The sequence below is a fragment of the Esox lucius genome, chromosome 10, assembly GCF_011004845.1.
Source record: "Esox lucius isolate fEsoLuc1 chromosome 10, fEsoLuc1.pri, whole genome shotgun sequence".
In the NCBI taxonomy this organism is placed as follows: domain Eukaryota; kingdom Metazoa; phylum Chordata; class Actinopteri; order Esociformes; family Esocidae; genus Esox; species Esox lucius.
Window position 1 is genome coordinate 9,824,633 of NC_047578.1, and position 23,945 is coordinate 9,848,577.

Genomic DNA, 23,945 nt, shown 5'->3' on the forward strand with positions numbered 1-23,945 from the left:
CCATAACTGTGCTGTAACACTGAAACACTGACTTGTGCCAGAACAACAGTGACTAGACTAGATGACATAGAAAAGTGCATACATTAACATACATTAGAAACACTGCTCCATTTTGGAGCCAATCTTCATCGTACTCCTGATTGACAAAAATCAATAAAGTACTTGAGGTCACTCACATTGAACTATACTGTCAACCCCACTAAGGCCAACTTTGAGTTCTTGTTGTCCCAGGCTTATGTGCTCTGCTCAATAGCCTGGAAATTAGGTTAGAATCATCAACCCTTTAACAGCAGCTCCACACTCCAGGTTAAGTGTAAGTGTAAGGAGAATGTGAGAATAAAGGAGAACGGGAAAAAAAGTTTGCGGAACCAGAGCATGGACAGAAAGAGAGGTGCCTGAAGAATTACACACCACACAGTGGTCTGTTAGTCAGAGTTATCGTTTTATTATTAGTGTTATACTGATCTGAGTTCAGCGTCTCCAAAGGAATAGTTTGATAAGCATGATGCAAAAACACCCCGGAAAAGGGATGTCCAACTATGCTCCTGAAGTTAGGCTTCTGTGCAGAATATTGCTCTAGCCCAGCTGAAACACTTGCACATTTATGGAAACCAGCTGCTCGTCCTCCATACCTTTATTGGCTAAACTGCGTGTTCGAATAGAGCAGGTCTGGAGAAAATGTCTGCACAGCCAGTAGTTCTCCTGGAGGGTTGGCCACCCATGGTTCTAGAATCTATAACTTACCCCTGGCTCTAGAATCTTTAGTTGCCTGGTTCTAGAGTATTCAAAAGTTCCCTTCAGTTCACTCTAAAATGACAATGACATTCTGATTGATCCTTTTGTTAAAGAAAAATATGAAAATAGAGTTGACAGAACATTTAGGCACACTATTGACACATACTGGACACAGATATGCAGTAGATTTATAATGTACTAGAAGACCCCGTTTTTTTTTTTTTTGCACAGCCATGTTTCATCCAAATCTACATGATGTAGTCTCATATTGTGTTCATCACTCCATTCTGTGTTTAGTTTACATTTAGTAGAACACAGGGACATGTTGATGTGGGGTGAACGCTAGGAAAACCTTTCCCCAAGAGATATAAAAAAAACATCAAAAGCCAAGCCATTGTGAACATGAGAAGAGTGTAGGCTTTAAGTTGCAGTGTTCCACTGAGTAGACAATAGAGAAAGCAAGACCTCCCACTCCATTTTCTCTCCTGGCTGCTCTGGTCTACTTGATGCTACTGGGTTCTGTAGAATGAGACATATCACAGGGCTATATGTAAACCAGAGCCGTCAATTCCCTCTCCCGCATCAGCATGCCAGAGATCATGCCGGAACTTGTGAGCTCACGCAGGGAACGCCTTTCCTACAAAGGTAAACGGTTTGAGTCTTTCCAACGCATTCTTCTCCACCATCTTTGCCACAGGTCACCTCTTCTGTTCGGAAAATCCACCTCTCTTAAACAAGCAACACATCTTAGAGTTCACATCCTAGTGGTGCAAATGAGAGTCCTGGGCTAATCAAGCCCAGCCAATCAGAGCAGAGAACGGACCATCCGGTGGCAGCGGCAAAGTTGGTTCAGCCAATGGAAGGACTCCTGCACTAAGTGCTCTTCAGCAGTGATTCTGTCATTTCAAAAGGACACAGTGTTCCTGCGATTCAGACGATCCCAAGTCTCTCCTGTCATTGGTTAATACCGGAGGAAGTCATTTCTGTTTATTCTCCAATCAACAGGCTCATGTGCATAATAAACACCCCAAACCATTATGGCTAGACCATTGAGATTCAGCTAAACGGGTTGGACCACTTGTCACTCCTACAGGTACATCGGCAGGAAAATCACAGATTCATCAGGAGTGAAAAAACAAAACCAAAACACAACTCAGACTTATAAAACAAGTCTGTAAATAAATGTGGTTTTTTTTGTGTTTCTTTACAACAACGGAATGTAGCTAGGTTGTAGGGGTTAGAATACCTCTTTGGGGGGGAGGGACATTTTTTTCAACTTGTTTCAAAACGGTACAGTTCATTTTTTGTACATTGTACAGGTATTCAAAATCACATGCATCAAGAAAAAAAATATTGCACAAAATTAATAAAATTGTATATGAATAAAAGTGTGATTAAGTAGCGTATCAGTGTGTTTCCTCTCTGTAACCTAGTGGTATGAGTATGTGTGTGTGTGTGTTACTAGTGTGATTCTCTTGGTCTGTAATAAGGCTGCTTCACTAAAGCTTACACTGACACACGCACACACGCACACAAGAGCAGAGAGTACATTCTTAGAGGATACCGGTGTATGTCCACACACGCAACAGACAGCAACATTCACACAGTCTGGATGGGTTCCTTTCATTCCAGCCCTGTCAGAAATGGCACCATACTCCCAGGCAACGCACAGCCATTGCAGATTTACCCTGGGCTCTCCTGTCAAGAGGGTAGGTGAGCTCTGGGTTCTTTTGCTTGATTAACAAGATGAAGCACAGTAGAGCTGTTTTAATCTCCCCGGGTCTCTACCTCACAGACACACACACGCGCACACACACACACACACACACACACACGCACGCTCTAGAGCTTTGGTTGTCATCATTACTGACAGGTGGATTAAAAAGGGACGTAGCGGCCTTGGGCCAAATCCCAACCTCCTCCTGTCCTAGAGGATTACGGCAGGCATGAATGATGTCATACTGTGCAACAAACAAACAAACAAACAAAAAGAAAAATCACAACGAGAAAACGTGACGAACAGAAGCCTTAGAGAAAGAGACATGGTCGACACAGCAGGCCCGTCTTGTCTCTCCCCACGATCTCCTGACATTTAAAAGACCCACAGTATAAAGCAGAGCCAGACATACTGAATAGAAACTAAGTCTGTGTGTATAAGCATGTCTGTCTACCTTCAGAATTCTGCAATAATTCAGAGCCATACAGATGTCCATGTACTGTATCCCCCTCCCTCTAGGCTCTAGTGTCTGTAACCGAGCTCGCCTCCTGTGCGGATCAGAGCAATCTTGCCAGAACCCACACCTATGATAAAACAGCATAAAATAAAAAAGGTACAAAAACTGAAATAAAACCCGAAGCGGCCTGTTAGTGCACAGGCGGGGGGGGGGCGTGGGGGGTGTCCGAGTGTGGGGGCATGCACCGCAGGGGCAGCTGAGGGGGGCAGACTGAACAGCTGACAGGACCCATGCCCGCACGCAAATCCGAAAAACCTCTTCTCAGCACGCCCGCATCACTCAAGCCTTCCCACCGGCCGACCTCTTCTCTCTCCGGGCCTGTGAGAGAGCGCCCCCCGGGTGGCCCCCCCCACAGAACCCGTCTCGTGTCACCTCTTCAGGGAGGTGCTCTTCAGTTTCTGCGTGTATCTGGTGGTGCGCGGCGACCGGGAGTGCAGCTTGACAAACAGCTCGGGAAACTTGTACTGGGGGAACATGGTCTCCAGGAAGCCTTCCAGGAGCACGTAGACCAGCCGCCGATTCATTGGCCCGTGCTGGAACATGTCGAACACGCGCAGGATGCCCTTGCGAGTGGTGTCGGCCCCGATGATGTGCTTCAACTCGTCTGGAGGACACACAGACACGGGGCAGATCAATAGGGAACGAGGCCGCGTACAGCCTATGGGCGTATGTGAACACGTGTAGGCGTGTCAATGCGTGCGCGTGCGTGCGTTTGTTACCCGGCATGATTCCCAACAGGTTGGTCTTGGCAGCAACCCTGGTCCTCATGCGGATGTTCTTGTCCCGCCGGGGCGGAGACTCAGCCAGGATCCCGTTGGGCCAGTAGGAATCCCTGCACACGGACCGGCCCACCAAGTTACTGACGCACTGCTCTGTTCGCACGAAGCGCAGTCTAATTGTGTGTGTGTGTGTGTGTTACCTGAACTTCTTCACATAGTCAGCCACCTGTTCTGGAGCGGTCATGAAGTCCACGTGATCCACAATCTTTCTGCACAGACCAAAGTTAAAGGCCATACAGTTAGATCTCCATATGTGGCAGGATGGTGTGTGCGTATATGTATGTTACCGGTTAATAGTGTCTCCATATGTGGCAGGATGGTGTGTGTGTGTGTGTGTATGTTACCGGTTAATAGTGTCTCCATATGTGGCTCGGATGAGTTGTTGCAGCAGGTTCTTGATGTTCCTTCGGAGCCATTGGTTTCTCTCCTTCAGGTCAAACACCTCATCCATCAGCAGCAGCATGACACGCAGGGGGATATTGTCATCAACCTACACACACACACACACACACACACAATATTACTTTGACACGAAAGCCTAGAACTGCTGGGTACCCGTGCTAGTCAAGACGTTGTACTTACATTGTCATCCAGTTGGGCCGATACTCTGCAGTGTTCTGGGTCGATGTCCGACTTCGGGAGCATAGGAGGAACCTGGAGACGGTACAGTATGCTTAGAATATGGTTGAATTATGGTCAATAGTATGGTTAACTTTGCCAGAACCCAAGTGAATTACAGTCAGAGTAATATAACAGTACTGAATTAAGGTCAGAGTATGGGGGAGGTTAGGTCATTGTATGGGTGAATTATGGTGAGTTTGTGTTTAACTAGATTATGGCGAGGCGATGTGCAAAATAAATCATATCCCCTTATATCCCGACTCATATTCCACACCAGATAGGACTGCCTTATACCCCCACCACCTGTAAATGAAACATAGGCGATTTTATTGGTAAATGTTTGCCAAAAAAGGGAGCACCAAGCATGCCAGACGATTAACCCAAAAACCCATAGCGATAGATTGAGAAACATAGCATGTGGTCTGGGCTCACAGAGCTCAACCACGAAATCCTTATTAGGAACCCAAAAAAAATATCCAGCAGCCAATCACAGGGGAGCATAGACATGCTAAAACATGCATGGGAACTGCCCAAAGCACTTATTGAGAAACATTTTCACAATAACTGGTACAGAGGTATAAAGAAAAAGCAACAGAGAATCAATCCAAAAAATCTGAAAAAGTTGTCAAACTGAATCATTGTCTCCCCAAGTCTTATGAAAATAACACCAGCATGGATTCTTGTGTTTATGGCAGATGTCTCCATATTGGTTTTCCTTTTATTTGACTGCAAGCCCAGTGCAAGACCATGACCGGTCAGACAATTTCACTAAAATGGCACAAAATCCAAAAACATTAAAATAGATGACTCATCCATTTGATCATGGACTTAACATCAATCTCTTGGGAATTTTATTTCTAATTTTAGCATTTTAGTGGCCTCCTGCTTTTTATTCTTTGAGCACCACTTTTGTTCTGGAATTCAAATATGTCGATTGATTACATTGTCTTCTTACTTCTTTTGTTCTAACTCGCTTAAAGTTGATACTCACACAAATATCCAGCGCAAGACAACAGAAACTGACAGTATTTAAATAATTTCCCAGAAACCTTTGCAATAGACATTACCTTTAAACGGTTCAGTGAGATTTAGTATGTGAATCAAATATATTTACGGCTGTCAATAAATGTAAATACTTTTAGTGCATGCAATACATTGGCAAAAAGCACAGGTAAAGAAATTATGACCGTGGCCGAGATGAGTTGTCATGCAAATATGTTGCCATGCCCATATGTTACTATGCTTTGAGTTATTTCCGAGGAGGCAGATTTGCCAGCAATAAAAGTACTAAAGGGCTCACGCACGGCTCCAGACCCACAAGTGCACCGCATGGAGCTACGCCGGTGGTATTGTTTCAGAATGGTTGAATTATGGTCAGAGAATGGTTAGAGTAAGTACAACGAAAGGTAAGAGTATGGTTGAATTAAAATCAGTACAATGAAAAAATATAAGAGTATGGTTGAAATATGGTCAGAGAATGGTTAGCATGTGGCTGAATTACATCAGACTACTGGCTACTGTATGGTTGATTTATGATCAGAGTACGGTTGGACTACTAGTAGGTATTCTCCCAGTCAATATTAAATAGAAAGCAGGAACCCCAACCACCTGTGGCTCCTTGGTTACATGTAGGGTCACAGCAAAGCTTTTTTTAGGCTGCATTTCATTACGTCAGAGCATTGCAAACCCTAGGCCAGGAAAACCGACCTAGTTAAATGTATATTGAGCAACACGCTTTGTTGTCGTTTCTATATAAATACAAATCCACAACAAAGCTGGCCGTTTTACAGTAGCTTGGTTTTGCCTCACTTGTGGTAGTGGTCAAGCAGAAATCCTTCTTATGATGTGAATATAGACGGGGAGAATCAACCAGACCATAGAATAAGAATGAAGCAAAGATTTAGAATATTCTACGAACCAGACTTAAATACGAACCATCTGAACACGCCCCATCCTCCCAGGCATGCATCCCATGTTGGCTAACGTTATAAGCTTTGCTAAAGGATCTACTGATCTTGTAGAGTAGTTAGGTCCGTACCTTGAACATGGACTGTTTGATGTCCTGCCCCAGTTTCTCTGACATGCGTCCCATGTTGTCAGCAGCCTTGTTCATTCCTTCGGCCAGACTGTCTGGCAGGCCCTTCACAGCGTTGGACACGTTACGCATCGAGCTACGCAGCGGGTTGACAAACGTATCCATCTAGGAGACACATGGACCCAGAGGTGGGTGTCTGGAGTCAGGCCAAGCCACAGGGGTGTGTTCGCCAGGGAAAAGGTTATGCAGGGTGTCCCCCAGGTCCAGATTGAGTTGCATTGAGGATATTAAAGACCTTCTCAATTCCACTTGAAATTGTATATAATATCAATATCCAGTTGTGTGTGCACAGTAAACTCGCTAGCATGATGTAACATGATGTAACAGGGCAAACCTTGCACGGCACAGAGCCAATTTGCAATGCCTAAGTGGGACTCCCAGTCTTGACCGGAATGGCGTGACCAGGGATATATCGCATGGAGGTAGCCTAGTGGATAGAGCGTTGTGCCAGTTAACCAAAGGCTTGGTGTTTTAAATCCCCAGCTGCAAAGGTGAACGCGCCGTCATTGTGCTGTACAACCTTACGTCCAAAGGTTAGCTTTAAACCCACTAACGTAAGCCTACAGGAGAATGTCATTGGCTAAAAGCATCAGTTTATGCTCTAGATGGGCGAAACATGGGGTGGTACATCCGCACTTGTTCAGGCTAATCGCTAGCTCTATCAAAGCAAAACACCAGAATCAGGACAAGGACACCACCACGGATGTTGTATAACGATGCTTAACACCATCACTACACTGCAGCCAAAATAGAATTCACCGGAAGTAGCCATGCATTAGACTAACGTCAAAAGTTCTGTTCCTAAAAAAATTTATTAAAACAGTGCTGTCGTAACTACAGTACCTACAGTGGCCAGGGTGCGTTCTGCACGGCCATTATCGGGCGGCGACCCGACTCACGTGGGAACGCACCTTCTGTATCAGGACCCGAGGGGCTCAGCTGACGGGTCATGGCGCTTACAACCCAAGGGTTGTGGGTTTGATTCCCATGTGGGGTGCCAGCAGAAAAACAAATGAAAGGGCATGCAATCGCGACTGCAAGTCGCGCAGTGTAAGAGCGTCTTGTAAAATACTTGGATGTAAAATGCAAAGCAGATGTATTTTTGTTGTGGCGGCAACAGTTAAGCTGCACCACAGCACAGCAGAAACAACTTTCGGATGCATTTCTAAGACATTTGAAAAGTTCCGATATAGGTAAGGGCTCTGTATGGGAGTGTGTCTACCTTGCGTGCAAAGTCTCCTTTGCCCTTGCTGTACTGCTTATTCTCCAGGAAGTCATAGACGTAAGGGACCAGATTCGGACAGGCCTTCACCATCTCTGGATTCAGCAGCAGCTAACACACACACACACACACACACACACACACACACACACACACACACACACACACACACACACACACACACACACACACACACACACACACACACACACACACACACACACACACACACACACACACGGTTATAGCAACGTAAACAGGGCAGACTTAAGGCAAAACCGAGACACGTCCCAATCCCACCTGTAGATATGTGTTGAGGTCTTTTTTCCTCTTCTCCAGGAAGTCTCTGTCCATGTTGTTGAATGTCTTCTTCCCCGGAAGCTTCAGGATCGACGTCAAGTTGTCAAACTGGAAAATCACAGAAACAGACATCTTGTTGCTCAGGTGGGGGTAGAACGCGCGGCCGTAGTGGGGTCCAGCCTGGACATACCACCATCTGCTGCCCTGGAGTGTGTATCCACTCAGTTTAAAGCGAAACATCGGTCATGTGACCCCCCCCCCACAACACGCACCCCAGCGACCTTTACCTGCTCCGTGATCCTCATGTGGAAGTCGTGGAAGTCGGAATAGCGTCGGTACGTCTTCCATGTCTCCTCGCTGCCGTCGTGGTTACGGCGGAACACCGTGATGGCGTAGAGGGCGTAGGTCTTTCCATGGTCGTTACACACCCCTATAGCACCCAGCAGGCCCAACCCCGACCCAACACCCAACCCAGCCCCAGGGAGAGACGAATCAGCTACGCATACACAGAGCCCACCGAGGGGAGGGGTGTGGGGGGGGTGGGAGGAGAGAGGGGAGGGGGGGGGGGCGACAGCACACAGGAAGGGGCATGAGCAGATCGGTGGGAGTGTGAACAGGAGAGACAGCGAGAGGGAGACAGCGAGAGAGGAGACAAGAAAAGGGAAGTGAAGGAAAAAAGGAAAAACAGAAGAAATGGTAAAGGTTATGGAACAATGAAAGTGCGAAAAGTCGAAGCAACATGAGATGGAAAAATTAGTGAACGTGAAGAGATCAGGACGTTACAGATCAAAGGTCAAATGGCGATGCAGAGGAGAGGAGGGGACTGGTCAGGGGGAGGGTTTAGCGGGTCAAAAGGCAGACACACAGTTCTTGGCCCTAAACATGTTACCCGTCACATTGTGATAAAACAACAGGAAATGCCTTCCGAGCCCGTCCCATTCAGTGAAAGCAATGAATCAAAATGCCCTGGTGGCCATTTCCTCATCCTCGACACACCTTCCATTCCATGAATGCCATATGATGTTCTACACTGAAGTCATTATGTAAAGCGTGGCGCGTTTCCTGTTCGATAACACTGTGTAACTTGATAACTCACGGGACTGTCTTGCGTTAGGAGATAACACTCCATCTAGGGTCCAGACAACATCAAGGCATTTTGACAGGGTAATGTTTTTAGGGCCAGTGCTGTAATACCCACACATCTCTGAATGAAGCAACATTAGTAGTCAGTAGTCACACATGCAAGAGCGTGGGCATAGATAAGTTAAGATCATGTTCTATATTACACAGGCTTACAATGTATCATACCTGACACAGTACTCATCTGAATGGAGGGTGTGTGTGTGTGTGTGTGTGTGTGTGTACCTGTATCAGAGATAAAGGCGTGTAGCTGTAAATTGTCATCATGGCAAGAGTTCGACAGGTCATCCAGAGACTAAACAGTGGAGAGACAAACAGCCAGTCAATCCCTGTAATAACATCCAATCAGCACCAGTGCTACGGTAAATCCCTCCCAGGTCTAACAGCCAACCAAAAGCAGCCATACAGCTACTGGGACCTCTGCAGTAAAAGTCAACCATTTCTGACCTGGTTTTAAATCTTATCAACTGTACAGCGGAGTGGTAAACGCCATTACTGGGCCAGTAAAACCCGTTCTTCCAGGCAGTTCTGTGACTATATCCACTGACTACTGACAGCTGAGCAATAGGAGTACATACTAGATTAATGCTCCCAGTGGGGGATCCGTTGAAAGATTCTGGAGAGGAAGAGACACAAGTGTTAGACTCAAAGGGCCACAGAAAGGTGTCTCCTGTTTCTGTTACAGTCTGCAACCCCACAGTTTGGTTTTGTTTCGATTGAAGGGGGAAAAGCAAAAACATTCTACTTTTCTAAACTTTTGATCTCTGATGCAAATGATCAGAACGCGAGCCACAGTTTCATCTGGTGCCTTTCCACTGGGTATCCCCCCCCCCCCCACACACACCCCAGAAAACCTGCCTCTGGAATCTGGAGCAGACTTAGCGTTCAGAATCATGCCGTTTGGTAAAAGTATTTATTTTCTTCCACTCCTAGTAATTATTTTGTATGTTAGTGAATGGGATAGAATGGAGTTAGAAAGACAGGAAATTTGAGGGGGGGTGGATTAAAGGACAGCAGCTGGATTCTAACCCCAGCCAACTCCTACATATGACTCCATTACCAGAATTATTCAGTTCAGGTGAAACCGGTTATTTTGCTTTCACAAACATATAGATGTCAGCGCAGGCGTTGGCGCTTTAGCTTCCACTGGGATACTGGCTACACTAGCTAATGTTAGCATTGGTTGAGCAGTGCAAAAGGTGGAGTTAACTTGTTGCTATGCAACGTTTTCATGGCCGTGGCGTTTCTGTATGACGCAACCACACACTAAACGACATTGGGAGAGAAGACGTGAACATTGACTCAGGGTAAAAGTCCACTTTAAAACGTAGACCAGGGGGTTCCCAGGTGCTTTCCCGCTTTTACCTCCGTCTCCATCATCTGATCCTCTATAAGAGGGTTCTTTGAGCATGTCCAGTTCAGCTAACATCCTGACGTAGAGGGGACTCTGTCTGAACGATGGGTAGTACCTATCATCACGCAGCATCATGTCATATACCTGCAACAAACACACACGCAAGCACACTATTTGTATTGAAGCTGAAGTACAAGAGCATCCAATAAAGCCAACATAGATGTAGTGTGCTTGCTGGCTGTTGAAGTTGCCAACGGTGGACGTAACGGAAATTAAAACGCACCTTTCTCTGGATTTCGTCAAAAATCTCCGGAGTGGGGTCGCCGTCCTTCTGGAGCTTCTCTCCCAGTTTAAGTACAGACGCTTCATCTACCTGTACCCGGGGGGAGGCCTGGCGGGCGGGCGGGCGGGGGGGGCAAAAGACAGAAATAGACATCAAGAGAATGAAAGAGAAGACAACATTTACAGAAACGGCGTGTTAAGTAAAAGTGGTGTGTGTGTGTGTGTTACCTTATCAGACAGGTACTGTTCATAGACACCCAGTGCCGCCGCCTTCAGCAGTCCTTTAGTGCCCCCCCCCTTCTTGCCATCTCTCTCCCACCCCTCCATCACCTCTAGCTGTTGCTGGGCTGTTACTCTGTAGCCCTCCACTGTCAGCCAGAAGAACAGCTCTGCCTGAGCCCCAGCAGCCTGCATGTAGTCTAGAGGACAGAGCAGAGGCCAAAGGTCAGGGGGTCAGGGGCTACGCTCTGCAGCCTCCCAGCCGTGTCAGGCAGAAAAAAGCCAATAAGCCGGCATATCAGGGGACTGGGGTCTGTGGTACTCACCCATGAAGAACTGCAGCGCAATGTTGTGTACGAGGATGTGCTCCAGTGGTATGATACACAGCTTCCCAAAGTTAGCGGCTAATTTCAGAGCGTCCACCTCCTACAGCAGAGACAGAGGGAGATGAGGAGAGGTTCACGCCGTGTCCCAACGCACAAGGCTTGTCAGGGCGTCTGCCTGACTGACTGTTCTTCACACACTCCAATGTGCACGACATTCTCTAATGTCTTACCTTCCCAGAGTTCAGTCTCTGGATTCTGGTTTCACAGACCTTCTTCACAAACAGCAGACTGTTGATCTGATTCTTTATGACATTGATATCTGAGAGAGATAAAGGGGAGAGTTAGATGGGGCAACACGCAGAGTGGCAGAAGGATTCATAGTTTCAGGTGTTCAGGAGTGTGTGTGTACCATCTCCAGCAGTGTCCAGTGATCGTAGGTATTGCAGTTCCTCCAGGGCCTTGTCTTTAACAGCCTCCAGCTCTGCCACTTTGTCCGTCAGCTTCAAGATGTTCATAAATGCCTCATAGTTACAGCTAGAGTCACGAATCTACACACACACACACACACACACACACACACTTCTGAACAGGAGATACATTTGTTGTACTGATAACACTTATTGATCTCTAGCCATAGTTAGTCAATCCTGCTAACAAAGACCGCTATTATCCACTGACCATCCAGATGACAAACTGGTTGATGTAGTCAGGATCACTCAGCTGGTTGATCAGGGGAAGGAGAACGCCTCGAGCCAGAATCTCCTGTAACACGGACACAGTGCCATTATGTCACCGTCGTTCCTGAACACGACAACTCAGGCAATGTGGAAGCAGCTGCGATCCAAGGCAACTCACAGGCAACTGTGAACACATCTTTCTTATACGTGACCGCAGCAGGTATCGAACCCGCAACTCTTGTCGTTGCAAGCGCCACGCTCTACCGACCGATGTTTTTCTTTCACTGCTATTATTGCATTCAGAAAATGCGGACAGGATAATGTGGGAGTGCGCGTCTCACCCTGAGGAAGTATCTCATGTTCTTGTTGTGGAAGTCTCCAGGAGGTAGTAAGAGGTAGAGCAGCACCTCACACAGATCCCTCAGGAACCCTGCCACACACAGACACACAGACACCTGGATGTCAACATTATGCCAAATAGGCTCAGTGGTTTGCCCATCTTGAGGAGGTGCAGTGTGTGTGTGTGTGTACCTTCCTCGTCCTTCGAGGACGTGCAGACCACGTCTCTGCAGATGTTCCTCTCCATCTCCACCTCCGCCTCAAAGAACGATTCCACCATCTCCTCCGACAAGTCCCCTAGAAACAAACAACCATGAATACTCGACACCATTCATCACCTCCAGAATCATCATGAAAGAAACCTGTGTGTGTGTGTGTGTGTGTGTGTGCGTGCATTCTCACTCTGTTTACAGTCCTCCCGCCCCTCCAGTCTGTCTTGTGCCTTTCTGAAGACCCGGAGGTGAGTAGCGAAGTCATCCACGAGTCTAGTGGTAAAATACGGCTGCCAATCCACATCTTTAGACCTGCAGAAAACCACTAAATAAGTAACACACTCATTCTAGAAGTGACATTTCTTGTGTTCTTTAACAGACAAGGCACGGCAAAGTACATTGTTCCATGGTAATGTCCCGATCCTAGTTATCCAGAAGACTTAACAACTGTCGTGTTAAGGTGCACTCTAGAACTCATTCTAGCCAGTCAGCAACAAGTGTTCAACAATAACGCTGCATGATAAGCATTAATATAATATTTATAAAGCAGTACTATTGGAGTAAAACTAGAGCAGATGCTGTGTAGAAATATAACAGTAATGTAGTGTTACCGTGTTGAGAACTGGACCAGAGCGTTTTGGACAGTCTGTCTGATTTCCAACAGGAAAGACTCATCTTCACTCAGAGTGTAATACCAGTACTGTATATAGTCCCTCAAAGCAAACTGAATGACCTGGAAAGGAAGACAGAAACAGACCGAACGCCAGAGGGAGATAAACAACGGAGATAGTGAAGGGGGAGGGACACAAATAGAGTGACGTCTGCAGAGAGACAGTGGGGCAGCTCAACCAGGAAGAGCCTAATCTAATTACGCAACTTAATGACATGTCCTCACTTCATCTGGCTGCTATGGAAACAAACTACAGCTTCGGTGGACACATTTCAGTAAAGGCCCTCATTCTCTAGGCAGGGAATGTCGGCTACGTTCTCAACACTGAGGTATACACACATCAACCCACAAAGAAAGCACGTTGTCTGTCAGCACTGTGCCGACACCCGTTCTCCCTCCCTCTGGGACGTCTGTGGTCACCCATCCATCCTTCAGTTGCCACTGACCTGCTGCAGAGGCTCATCTATGTAGTGGGAGCCGGTCAGCCTCCTATCGATTTTTATAGGCTTCGGCTCCAACCGCATCTCGTCCAACGTCTGGGGGGGCGAGAGAAAGAGAGAGTCATCTCTGTGCCTGGGTGAGTTTTGTGGGTGTGTCAGTGCTAGCGACAGACTGTCGACCCCTGTGGGGTCACGGAGGCCTCTGTGACCCCACGATAGAGAAAGGTGCTCCTAGACGCCAGCCAGGTGCTTCAGGCTGCAGACGAAACTGGACTGTCCACTGGCCCTGCGCCGGTGAATACATTTCCTAGCATGCCTATTGACATGGATGATTATTCCTGGGGGGAGCCCTGAGGGAGTCGCTCATCGCTGAAGTAGGCTGCTCCTTCCATTGCTACTTGGACCAGGCAGCAAGAGAAACGCTCCTTGAGTGGCAGCTCCTGGTAGCAGCCCCTGGTAGCAGCCCCTGGTAGCAGCCCCTGGTAGCAGCCCCTGGTAGCAGCCCCTGGTAGCAGCCCCTGGTAGCAGCCCCTGGTAGCAGCCCCTGGTAGCAAGCTTGGACAGCTTCGGACACTGGTGCAGACTGGTTTCAGCCACGGGACGTGGTGTGCAGCACGTGGCCTCCGGATTGCAGGCCTGGCGCAGACAAAGCAGTGGTCTAGGCACCTTTCTCTAACAGCAGGGGTGGGCGTCCTAACCGCTTGGAGAAGGATGTGGCTGCCGTCTGCACCGCTGGTCCTCAATACATACCGGAAACACCGGTTCATCTCCCCCCCCCCCTTTCAAACCCATTACCATGTGGTAGTCAGTGTCCAGGCTCTAGGTACTCCTGGTGACATTTGGACCCTCCTTCAAACTGTACAATTGATCTGTTGACCTAAAGAAAGTGTTTAAAAATGTCCTACCTTCTGTATACCCGTTTGGGTGGCCGGCAGGTAGGAGTGTTCACACTTCTCTAGATGTTTCTCTGAGTTAGTCTTCCCAAACAACAGAGTGACCACAAAACCACTGAAGGATTCGAGAAGGCCAGAGAGGAGAGGGGAAATGGAAACGAACAGGTCAATAAGACGTTAGGATGACGCAGCATACGTCATTCCAGTCAGAAACAAATAAATAGATGTTTTATTGAAATCAGGGAAACAAACCAAAACACCACCAACGACATTCTGACTTGAACCCAGGTTGCGTACACTTACCCTCCTACGAAGCAGAATATATAGAACGCCAGGTAGAAGATGGCGAAAGGTCCGAATGTGATGAGGAACAGCACCACCCCTAGACCCCCCCATCCCCACAGAGACAGACTGGCCTGGGGACACAGACAGGGAGACACAGAGTGGAGAAAGACAAAACACAGAGAGGGCGAGGCAGAAAGAGGGGAAGAGACAGTCATTTTATAGGAACAACCAGCACTAACATCACACAAGGTCCCATTTTAATTCAGGCTACAAGAACAGTAGAAAGCCAAACAGAGAGGGGAAGGAGAGTGACAGAAAGAGAAACGGGGAGTGTTTCTCATCCTTGTTTCCTGTTATTGTCCGAACAGGAAAGTAAATGAACTAACTGCTGACCTCAATGGTAAAGACACCAGGACGCACTGCATCCTAACCCAGTGTCAGACATATTACAGTAAGGCTAAAGCTAACGCTCACATCACAACCAGTGACCTGTTTGACATAAATGTTCTTATACCGAGCTGTGATTTCCTCTCTCATTTATAGTAGAGTGTACAGCAGTGCTCTCTACTATAATTCAATATCAATATATAAAGTGTAATTTATGTCACCTTTATCTACCCAGGTACAACTTGGCTGAGGACATAAATATTGCAAGACATCATTCTGTTGCAACCAAAACACTATGTGCAGGGGATTAGGAAAACCATCAACAAATTGCACCATGTGAAGTGATGCACGTATAACATTTGGATATGGTACTGATCAGGTTCAGGGCAACTGGAGCAGCTCAGACAATTTGTTATCGAAGGAGACAAAAATCGACAAAAGGTCACATGTTTGAAAGTCTTTTGGAATTCCTTCCAGTGATTGGTGGTAAAGTGAACGCAGGTGTAAAAGACACAGGTACTTCAACAACATTTCAACAGCTGAGCCAAAACCACAGGTCCAAACAGGAACAGAGGGTGGCAAGGCAATTTCAAATGTCAGATTTTCATGGTAGGCTATTCCATTGAATGATGAATGAATTGAGAAAAAAAAAAACTAGGGTATATACCGAGTGCAGTTTCCATTGGATAAATCAGCTTTAGGACTGAATGGGTTTTTAATAAAATCTTAAAAAATCTTATTATTTATTTCACCGGACCAGAACTTTTCAGAAACCTTTCCGGGGCCAGCAGGCAACCCAGATGTGGAGCCCTAACAGAACTAAAGTGCATGCATTGCTTAACTCTGCAACAGTAAATACTCTGCTATGATGTGAGAAATTATAAAGAGACAGTTTGTGTCCAGGCTTCAGTTAGCCTGTCTTGTCTTGAAGAAACACATAGAGCAGGGTCAGCCTGCCTTCACATCACCATGAATAGCGGAGGTGTGTAGTTGTCAAGAAAGAGTTGGGTAAAAACTCTCTGCTATTCCATCACTGACATTGTGGTGCTGGTCGGCTCTCAGATTTTGTTTAGTCCTGGTGTCAGACAGACTATGTTACAGCTGTTCCTTAACATGGTGACCAGCATCCGGTTAGTCAATAATAATAAATGAGACCATTACTTGATGCTTAATGGCTTAGCTTTCCTTTGGCTGTTGCAAACCATAGTTCCTGGAGAGAGAAAAAAAACTGTTGTGCAATTGCTTTTTTTTTTTTAACAGAGAAGAAGCATTTATTTTGTTTTAACAGCTGAACTAGAGAATCCAAAGAGACAATAATAATAATGTGCACTAGGCCTAAGCAATGGAAATATTTTGAAGTGATAATAAGAGAGTGAATGTACATATCACAATGTTATATAACGGATGCGGGTTCAAATCCTGAATTCTGACTGACTGATAGTCGTGGTATAAGTAAGAAATAAAGCATGGGGGTGTGGTACTTTGCCAATATACTACAGCTAAGCTGTACCACTCCAAGATGAGGCATATTGACCATATACACACCTTTGCGGTGATATACAGTATGTTGAAAACTCAGCCAGCATTGATCCAGTCCCAAGTCAACTGCCAAGGCTATGCTATCTTTGTCACTCACATTTTGGCCCTTTCTCCCACAGCCACAGGTCATCTACACTAGATCGACCTACACTGTCTACAGTCCCCAAGGTACGCCAGCATGGACCAATGAAACGGTTCTATCATGCGCTTATCAAATCAGATTAAATCGGACACTGCCATTTAAACCACATACATGTAGTCTAATTTGGTGTTTTCAGAAACGACAAGGGGGACCAAAGCCCATCCTAGATGAGACAGAACCAGTCCGACCACAGGGCAGATACCAGACTAACCTAGGGCATGACTCAGTGTGTCCGAGACATAGCAAGCGTTCTAGAATGTTTTGAAACATAGCCACTCCTCTTTGACATTATTGCCTAGCAGCCTGTTATAGCTACTCCTCAGACAGTATAGCCTAGTAGCCTCTAATAGCCACTCCTCTTTGACAGTATAGTCAAATAGCCTGTAATAGCTACACCTGTTTGACAGTGTAGACCAGTAGCCTGTTATAGCCGCTCCTCTTTTACAGTGTAGCTTAGCAGCCTGTTATAGCCACTCCTCATTGACAGTATAGTCTAGTAACCTGTTATAGCCACTCTTCTTTGACAGTGTAGTCCAGTAGCCTGTTATAGCCACTCCTCTTATACAGTATAGTCTATTAGGCTGTTAAAGTCATTCAGTATTACTGCCTCCTGGGTAGCAACTTAGTAGAAAGAAAATCTGAACAGTAGACAGTAGTGCTGCAACATGGCAGACACACACACCCTTTTTCGGGGGTCAGTGTGATGGTGTTGACTAGCTCAGCACAGCACAAGCGAGGCACTAGGCAGGAGCCAGCAACAGTACACTCTGAATCACTCCAGCTTACACAGGCAGCACTAACAAACACCATCTGTTCCAATCAACAACATTGGACAGAGCCGGGCTATCCCTTACACAACTTCATATTACACAACTGAGCCCACAGATGCACATAGGCACGGCACGCACGCACGCAGTCTCACATACATGGGCAATTGACACACACACAGTGGCTCCCTCGTTCACAGCCTAAATAGGGTCTTTATACTACTAACAAGAGCAAAGGAGTCCTCGCATTCACAAGGTGCCTACTGCTAGCAAACGTCCTTGACACACACACAATGGTGCCGTATCAGCGGGCCAGACCCAGGGTTATCTGGTAATCACAGAGTGACTTTCACAGTGGAGCCAACGGGGAACGGTCGCTGCCTGAATCCAGGGACAGTCTGACAAACAGGGAGCCTGACATGCTACTGGCTAGCCCCCTCTGACAGGCAAACATCCTCAGGGCTCAGGGAACAGAGACGGCTAGACAGCCATGGGCTGGTTGGCTAGAGCACAGCAGCAGCAGCTCAGGTGAAGTCACTCACAAAGCAGGACAACAAAAAACATTTTGTGACAGCGAACGTCCTCCGTGATTACGCGGCATCATAAAGACAGAAAAGGGCACTGAGACGAGTAAAACTCCCCTCGGCACGTAACCTCCGTGAGCCGTGACGCCTCTCGCCAGATGCAGCCAGTCGATCGCATACGATCGAATGCATAACGCCCATCATTCAAGTGGGACGATGACAGTGCTTATTCCCCTGCTAGGGTTGGGTAGGGTAGACTGGTGCTATTTGCAAGCTGAGCGAGCCGATCAACTACTTCACTGGCTTAACACTGAGGTTGGTCAGTCGAGGCGCTGTCCTCCATGTGCAGCGTAATCTGCCCTGAGCCCCGGGAGAACCGCCGTTCCCCTCCTGGGGCACCACTGTGTCCTCCGAAGCGTCGGCATCCGTGTCCAGTTCAAACTCCCAGACTAAAGCAACACAAAGCATTCCTGGTAGACCACCTGATCATATAGTTCTAAGACATGTTGGGGCTCACCCGCTCAGTCAACCGGACTGTGTGTTCAATAAGCCGAGATTGTTTATGTTGACAGTAATATATACATTATTTTGTTTGTTTACGGTGCAGGAGACACTAGTCTGACTTTCGCCGGACTCAAGACTAATCTATTGCATGTTTGGGACAGGGGGATGTGGGGGTTGTACACTTGTACGCTAGGCCTACTGACAATGACATTCATTTTTAATTTGCAACGATTTGCCAAAGCGTCTCATCTGTCCTCAACACCAGAGGCTCGGTATCTGCCTGTCTGCAACAGGGCCATGTGGAGCCAGTTATCCCAACATGCTATCGGAAATTAACATCAGAATACATTGTTTATCCACAGGCGAACCAGCAGAGAACGTTGAGTGGTGTATTACGTTGAGACAATGTTATCTAGCCTACTCTGTTAAAACCCCCAAAAAACTAATGCACTGAGTGAGGCAAGTAACCAATATAATGACAGATGAAATAAAAGTAAGTTTGGTAAGTCCTGGTGGCAACTTCCCAGAATACATGGGCTCTTTCAGAGGGTCGGTGTGGAAAATGCTATCAACTTCCCCCTGGCCTTTCATTATAACACATAGGGCGTGACAGTGTATGGAAACACAGGATTTCAAAATTGAACTGAGCGATTTTTTTTTTTAAACAACCGTAATCTCTGGATTGACCAAGATTTTGTTTTTGTCTGAGAAAGCCCAGGAGAGATTGCACAACCCCTGCCACGTGACGTCAGCCCTTGCCCAGTCGGGTTTCACTTCCCACGGGACAACAGCCTCTGCGCCCGACGGCAGTCGCTAGCGGTTAAGGGGGCGACAGGTCAAGTATTGGCGAATCCATGCTTCAGATTAATCATCGAAACAGCACGACCCCTATGACAGAGTCAAGTTACTGTTGGTTAGACGAGGCTTTAGTGAACACATGCGGATTATGGGGTTAGTGAGCGAGAGGTCAGTGAACTGAGGGATTACCACATTAAAGCAAGCTCTCCTCTGAGAAAGTGAGGGGAGATGGGGAACTGAGGCCTCAGGATGATGTGCGCCTGCTGTTCCCACCGACCGGCACCACACTACGGGCCAGTTAAAGCCAGGTTGTCCTCAGGCAGATCCTGAGTGTGTGGAGCCGTTCTGATGGGCTGGCATCTCCTTGTCACTAAGCTCTTTGATTAAGACAGACTAATGAGATTTAGCGGAGTGGAACACATATCAGTGAGGGTGCATATTACATTGTAACACCACACTTGTAACTTACAGAGGAGCCCTCCCTTCTGCTAGCCTGGCCACTCCACTCCGGCATGTGTTCGGTCAGGCACCTGCACGCTGAAGCCAAACGTTTCGAAATAGGAAACGAATGATTCAGGAAGTAGGCTGCCACCCGGTCTGACTGGTTAACTGCATTTTTCCAGGTTAAGGGAGGATGGCCCAGGTCATTCAGACCGTGACTGGTTGACGGTGATGGGGCTTGAGCGACAGGAAGACAGTCTGTAAGGGTGGTGTAATATCTGGCAGAACAACATGCCCTCTTTCTTCCATAACACCCAGATTAACTTGAGACAACCTGCCAAGTCGGCCAAACTAAATTTACCCCAAAGAGGCCAGTAAGGTATAGACGTTCTAGCGTCGCTATGGACCGACTGACCACAGCAGATTCGGGAGAGATGTGAAAGTAGATTCCTCTCACAGCAAAGACAAAACAATCAGCGATAGGACAGTCTTCACAGACTAACTGAAAAACAAATGTCTTTGGGCATGGCTGGAGAAAAGAGTCCGGGTAGCAGCACATAATCAATACATTCCACTTGTAAAATACACTATACTTAATACTTTTCAATTTTCTGCCCTTTTGTATTCACACTTCTGGTTAGGTGCAAACTGCATTTCATTGTACTGTAGTAGTAATGTCCAATGAGAATAAAGTTGAATCTAATCTAACAAACACGCCACCGAGCGGTAACACGCCACCGAGCGGTAACACGCCACCGAGCGGTAACACGTAACATGCCACCAAGCGGTAACACGCCACCAAGCGGTAACACGTAACACGCCACCAAGCGGGAACACGTAACACGCCACCAAGCGGTAACACGTAACACGCCACCAAGCGGGAACACGTAACACGCCACCAAGCGGGAACACGTAACACGCCACCGAGCGGTAACAGACATAAAGAATTATGTTTTCTAAAACTGCCTGTCAGATGAGAATTTTTCTTGAAAGACGCTGTAGCAAAAAACATGGAAATAAAAAATGTATAATAAAACAGCATCACTAGTGAATGACAATGCCCACTTCTTTTCCCAGAAGAAAGCTTTTACTTTCTTTGTGTATTATATTGACATTTTGAGAAGGTGTATATACTAAGCAACCCTTCAATACATTCTTTAAAGTTCAAAACACAAACAACAGTATGTCAAAGATGTGTACTGGAAAACGTGGGTGTCTATGTACATTGGTTTGTGTGAACTTCCCTTCCTTTTTGTCTCACTTAGGGTTTCATAGAAATATAATGAGTAGGGCTGCTGAGCTAACAATTACCAATTCCTCATGACAGGCAGTCATATCTGTTCTACACAATCTTCATTTTAGACACGACACTGGACTGACATCAGTAGAACTGTATTTTTAGTAACAAAAAGAAGTGGATAAAAACTTCATCCCACCTTCAGAAGCCTAATGATAACTTTGTAAATAACTATAATAAACATAGTAGAAATAGTAAGAATGGTTGTAGTAGCAATAGCTTCTGGTACATTTTCGAACATACCTGATGTTATGAGAGCTATTTTAAACAGAAACCGGTGACTGGCCAGAATTAAAGGTGTAAACCAGATAATGATGGGTTAAGATGAACTAAACGTCACGTCGTATGATCACCAACATAAACATACCATGGATGTCGAGACACCGAAACGACAGTTTTAAGTACCTGACAAACATTACCAACTTAAATAAAATCAGAACCATCCTACAAAATAGGAAGGCCTATCTAGCTGTGAAATGGTTGTGCCATAAACAGCTTGTTCTAGCTAGCAGCTAGTTGGCTAAGTTAATATAGCCAGAATGCAAATAGGGCAAGTGAAATCAATGATGTTCGCAGGCACCATCCAGTTACCCACCTAGCTAGATACCTATTATGGGACGCGCCCATTCCATTCTCACCTGAAACAGCTGGGCTAAATAGATCCTCCAGTTAGCAACGTCGTTACTCATAATAACGTGAAAACATAACGTTGGTTATTCCACCTAGCCAGCGAGCTAATTCCAGCAGTGTTGTCAAGGATAACTTCAGCTCATCGTATTAGCTTCTAATCCTGGACTGACTAACACCGAGGTAGCAAGCAGGCTTTTTCCAAAACTGACAAGCCTGTATATGCACGTCGTCCTATGTTTACCTGTGGTCCAATCCTATACGGTTAGCTAGCTAACAACACATAGCTGTGTAGCTAGCTGTCACTACCACCGCCGAAAACAAACTAGCTGTAGACTAGCCTTTATGCAAGTATGAACTTACCTCTGCAAACATCGTTTACAATGTTATGGATGTCGTGGCTTTGGCTAACTCCCCCACATTGTACAAGGTTTAAATATATGGATTTTCTGGTTTAAAAACGGTTGTATCGCCACTCTCCGTAGTCTCTTCGGAGAGTCGCCATGTTGCAAGCTTTACGTTTCGGGCAGACAGGGCACCCCTTTTCTCGACGTGGCTGCGATTGGTTGAAAACTGTTATGACGCAACCAACACACCCGTGACTGGTTTTAATTTTACATTCTACTACTGCAACTGCAAACAACATACTTTCTAATAGACTGTTAGGATTGTGTAAACTAGCGCAACGACAAGTTTTTATACGGAAGGGTGAGGTCCAATAGAATGTTGCGTAAAATGGGGGGAGAAATCCTACTGCTCTACAACCTGTATTGATGGATTGCGTACACAACACGACATTTTTATAAAAATGTTGCTTAATCAGCTCTCAATAAATGAAAAATAAACAATCAAGTGCATGCTTGACCAGCGCCTGACAGCTAACCACGCACAACTAACCTGCATAGTCACATGGTTCACCCAGGGACTGCATGACCAGCAAGTAGATGCATTATTCATTCAGGGATCTGCTAACAACACTGGGACAAGCAGCGGCAGGAGGTTTTGACTGTGGAAGCTATGACGGGGTTAGGTCGAGGCCAGGGGGTGCTGATCTCCAGCGGCGCCGATCTCTCGCGTACTGCGGTTTGGAGTCGAGTATCGCGCCTCATCCATCGACGAACACTCGACGCGTGGCCGTCAGCTCAGCTGACGTGCGTGGACGCGTTCCAGAATCATTCTTAGGGGTTCGCCAGTGAACATTGGGTATATAAAACCGTAGATGGCACGAGTAAGGATGACCAAGAAATCGAGAGATAAGAGTTGGGGTGGAGTTAGGCCAGACAGAAAAAAAGTAAGTATGAAAGAGAACTGGAGACAAGGAAACGGAGAAAGAGAGTGAAAGGGAATCCTGTGAAGAGGTCAGAGCTAATTGATTGTGGAAAGCTTATATAAATCCAGGTGGGAATTGCCCCAGCAGGATCACACAGCAGGTAGGAGTGGAGATGAATATGGTCCCAGGCAGTGTTGGCAGATACAAGGGGGAAGGAAGCTCTAACCAGCCCAACCATCCTTTCTAGGCAAAGGTCCAATGCAGTGTGTGTGTGTGTGTCAGCAGTAGAAATTCATAGAAATTACATCTAGTTACTCCATTGGTGTCTCTACTCTCTAACACACACACACCTGCTGATCACAGTGTTTCATGAGACTCAGTAAACTTTGCACTTCCATTTTTTCGTTATTTATTACCAGGCTGGAAGAGGAAATTGGGCTGTTATCACATATTTCTAATTTTTTGTTGCAGTCCTACTTGTAGCTTATGAGTTATGTCTTCATATTTAAGATACTATATATACACCGATCAGCCATAGCATTATGACCACCTGCCTAATATTATGTAGGTCCCCCTTTTGCCGCCAAAACAGCCCTGACCCGTCAAGGCATGGACCCTACTAGACCTCTGAAGGTGTGCCGTGGTATCTGGCACCAAGACTTTAGCAGCAGATCCTTTAAGTCCTGGTAAGTTGTGAGGTGGGGCCTCCATGGATCGGACCTGTTTGTCCAGCACATCCCACAGATGCTTGATTGGACTGAGATCTGGGGATCACACAGATCCCTAGCAGTTTCTTGTCCCAAACCAATTTACCTGTGATGTTCCA

General features: G+C 46.4%; 1 protein-coding gene across 6 annotated transcripts; it reads right to left on the reverse strand.

The window, feature by feature from the left end:
• Positions 1–421: 421 nt before the first annotated feature.
• On the reverse strand, positions 422–22,428 carry snx13 (sorting nexin 13). 6 transcript variants are annotated; one of them, XM_029122749.2, is made up of 27 exons: positions 22,213–22,428; positions 14,842–14,954; positions 14,551–14,653; positions 13,652–13,741; positions 13,147–13,268; positions 12,726–12,847; positions 12,516–12,620; positions 12,326–12,414; positions 11,986–12,069; positions 11,717–11,855; positions 11,538–11,626; positions 11,308–11,407; positions 10,991–11,181; positions 10,764–10,871; positions 10,492–10,624; positions 9,705–9,742; positions 9,352–9,421; positions 9,083–9,190; positions 8,274–8,482; positions 7,987–8,094; positions 7,687–7,797; positions 6,408–6,569; positions 4,331–4,402; positions 4,093–4,238; positions 3,889–3,957; positions 3,689–3,801; positions 422–3,573 (listed from the first exon to the last, which is right to left on the reverse strand). In XM_029122749.2, the coding sequence occupies exons 1-27, from the start codon at positions 22,222–22,224 to the stop codon at positions 3,338–3,340; spliced, it is 3,042 nt and encodes a 1,013-aa protein (XP_028978582.1). In that variant the 5' UTR covers positions 22,225–22,428; the 3' UTR covers positions 422–3,337. The 6 variants fall into 6 exon arrangements, with proteins under 6 accessions (XP_028978582.1, XP_034150603.1, XP_028978583.1 ...); XM_034294712.1 differs by lacking the exon at positions 22,213–22,428 and adding an exon at positions 21,861–22,008; XM_029122750.2 differs by lacking the exon at positions 22,213–22,428 and having other exon boundaries at positions 8,274–8,416.
• Positions 22,429–23,945: the final 1,517 nt, after the last annotated feature.

Coding starts and splice junctions, on each gene's coding strand:
- snx13 (XM_034294712.1), bottom strand. CDS start 21,911: ATGAGTAACGACGTTGCTAACTGGAGGATCTATTTAGCCCAGCTGTTT. Junction 14,654..14,841: donor ATATTCTGCTTCGTAGGAGG/GTAAGTGTACGC, acceptor CGAATCCTTCAG/TGGTTTTGTGGTCACTCTGT. Junction 10,872..10,990: donor AACAGTACCTGTCTGATAAG/GTAACACACACA, acceptor CCCGCCCGCCAG/GCCTCCCCCCGGGTACAGGT.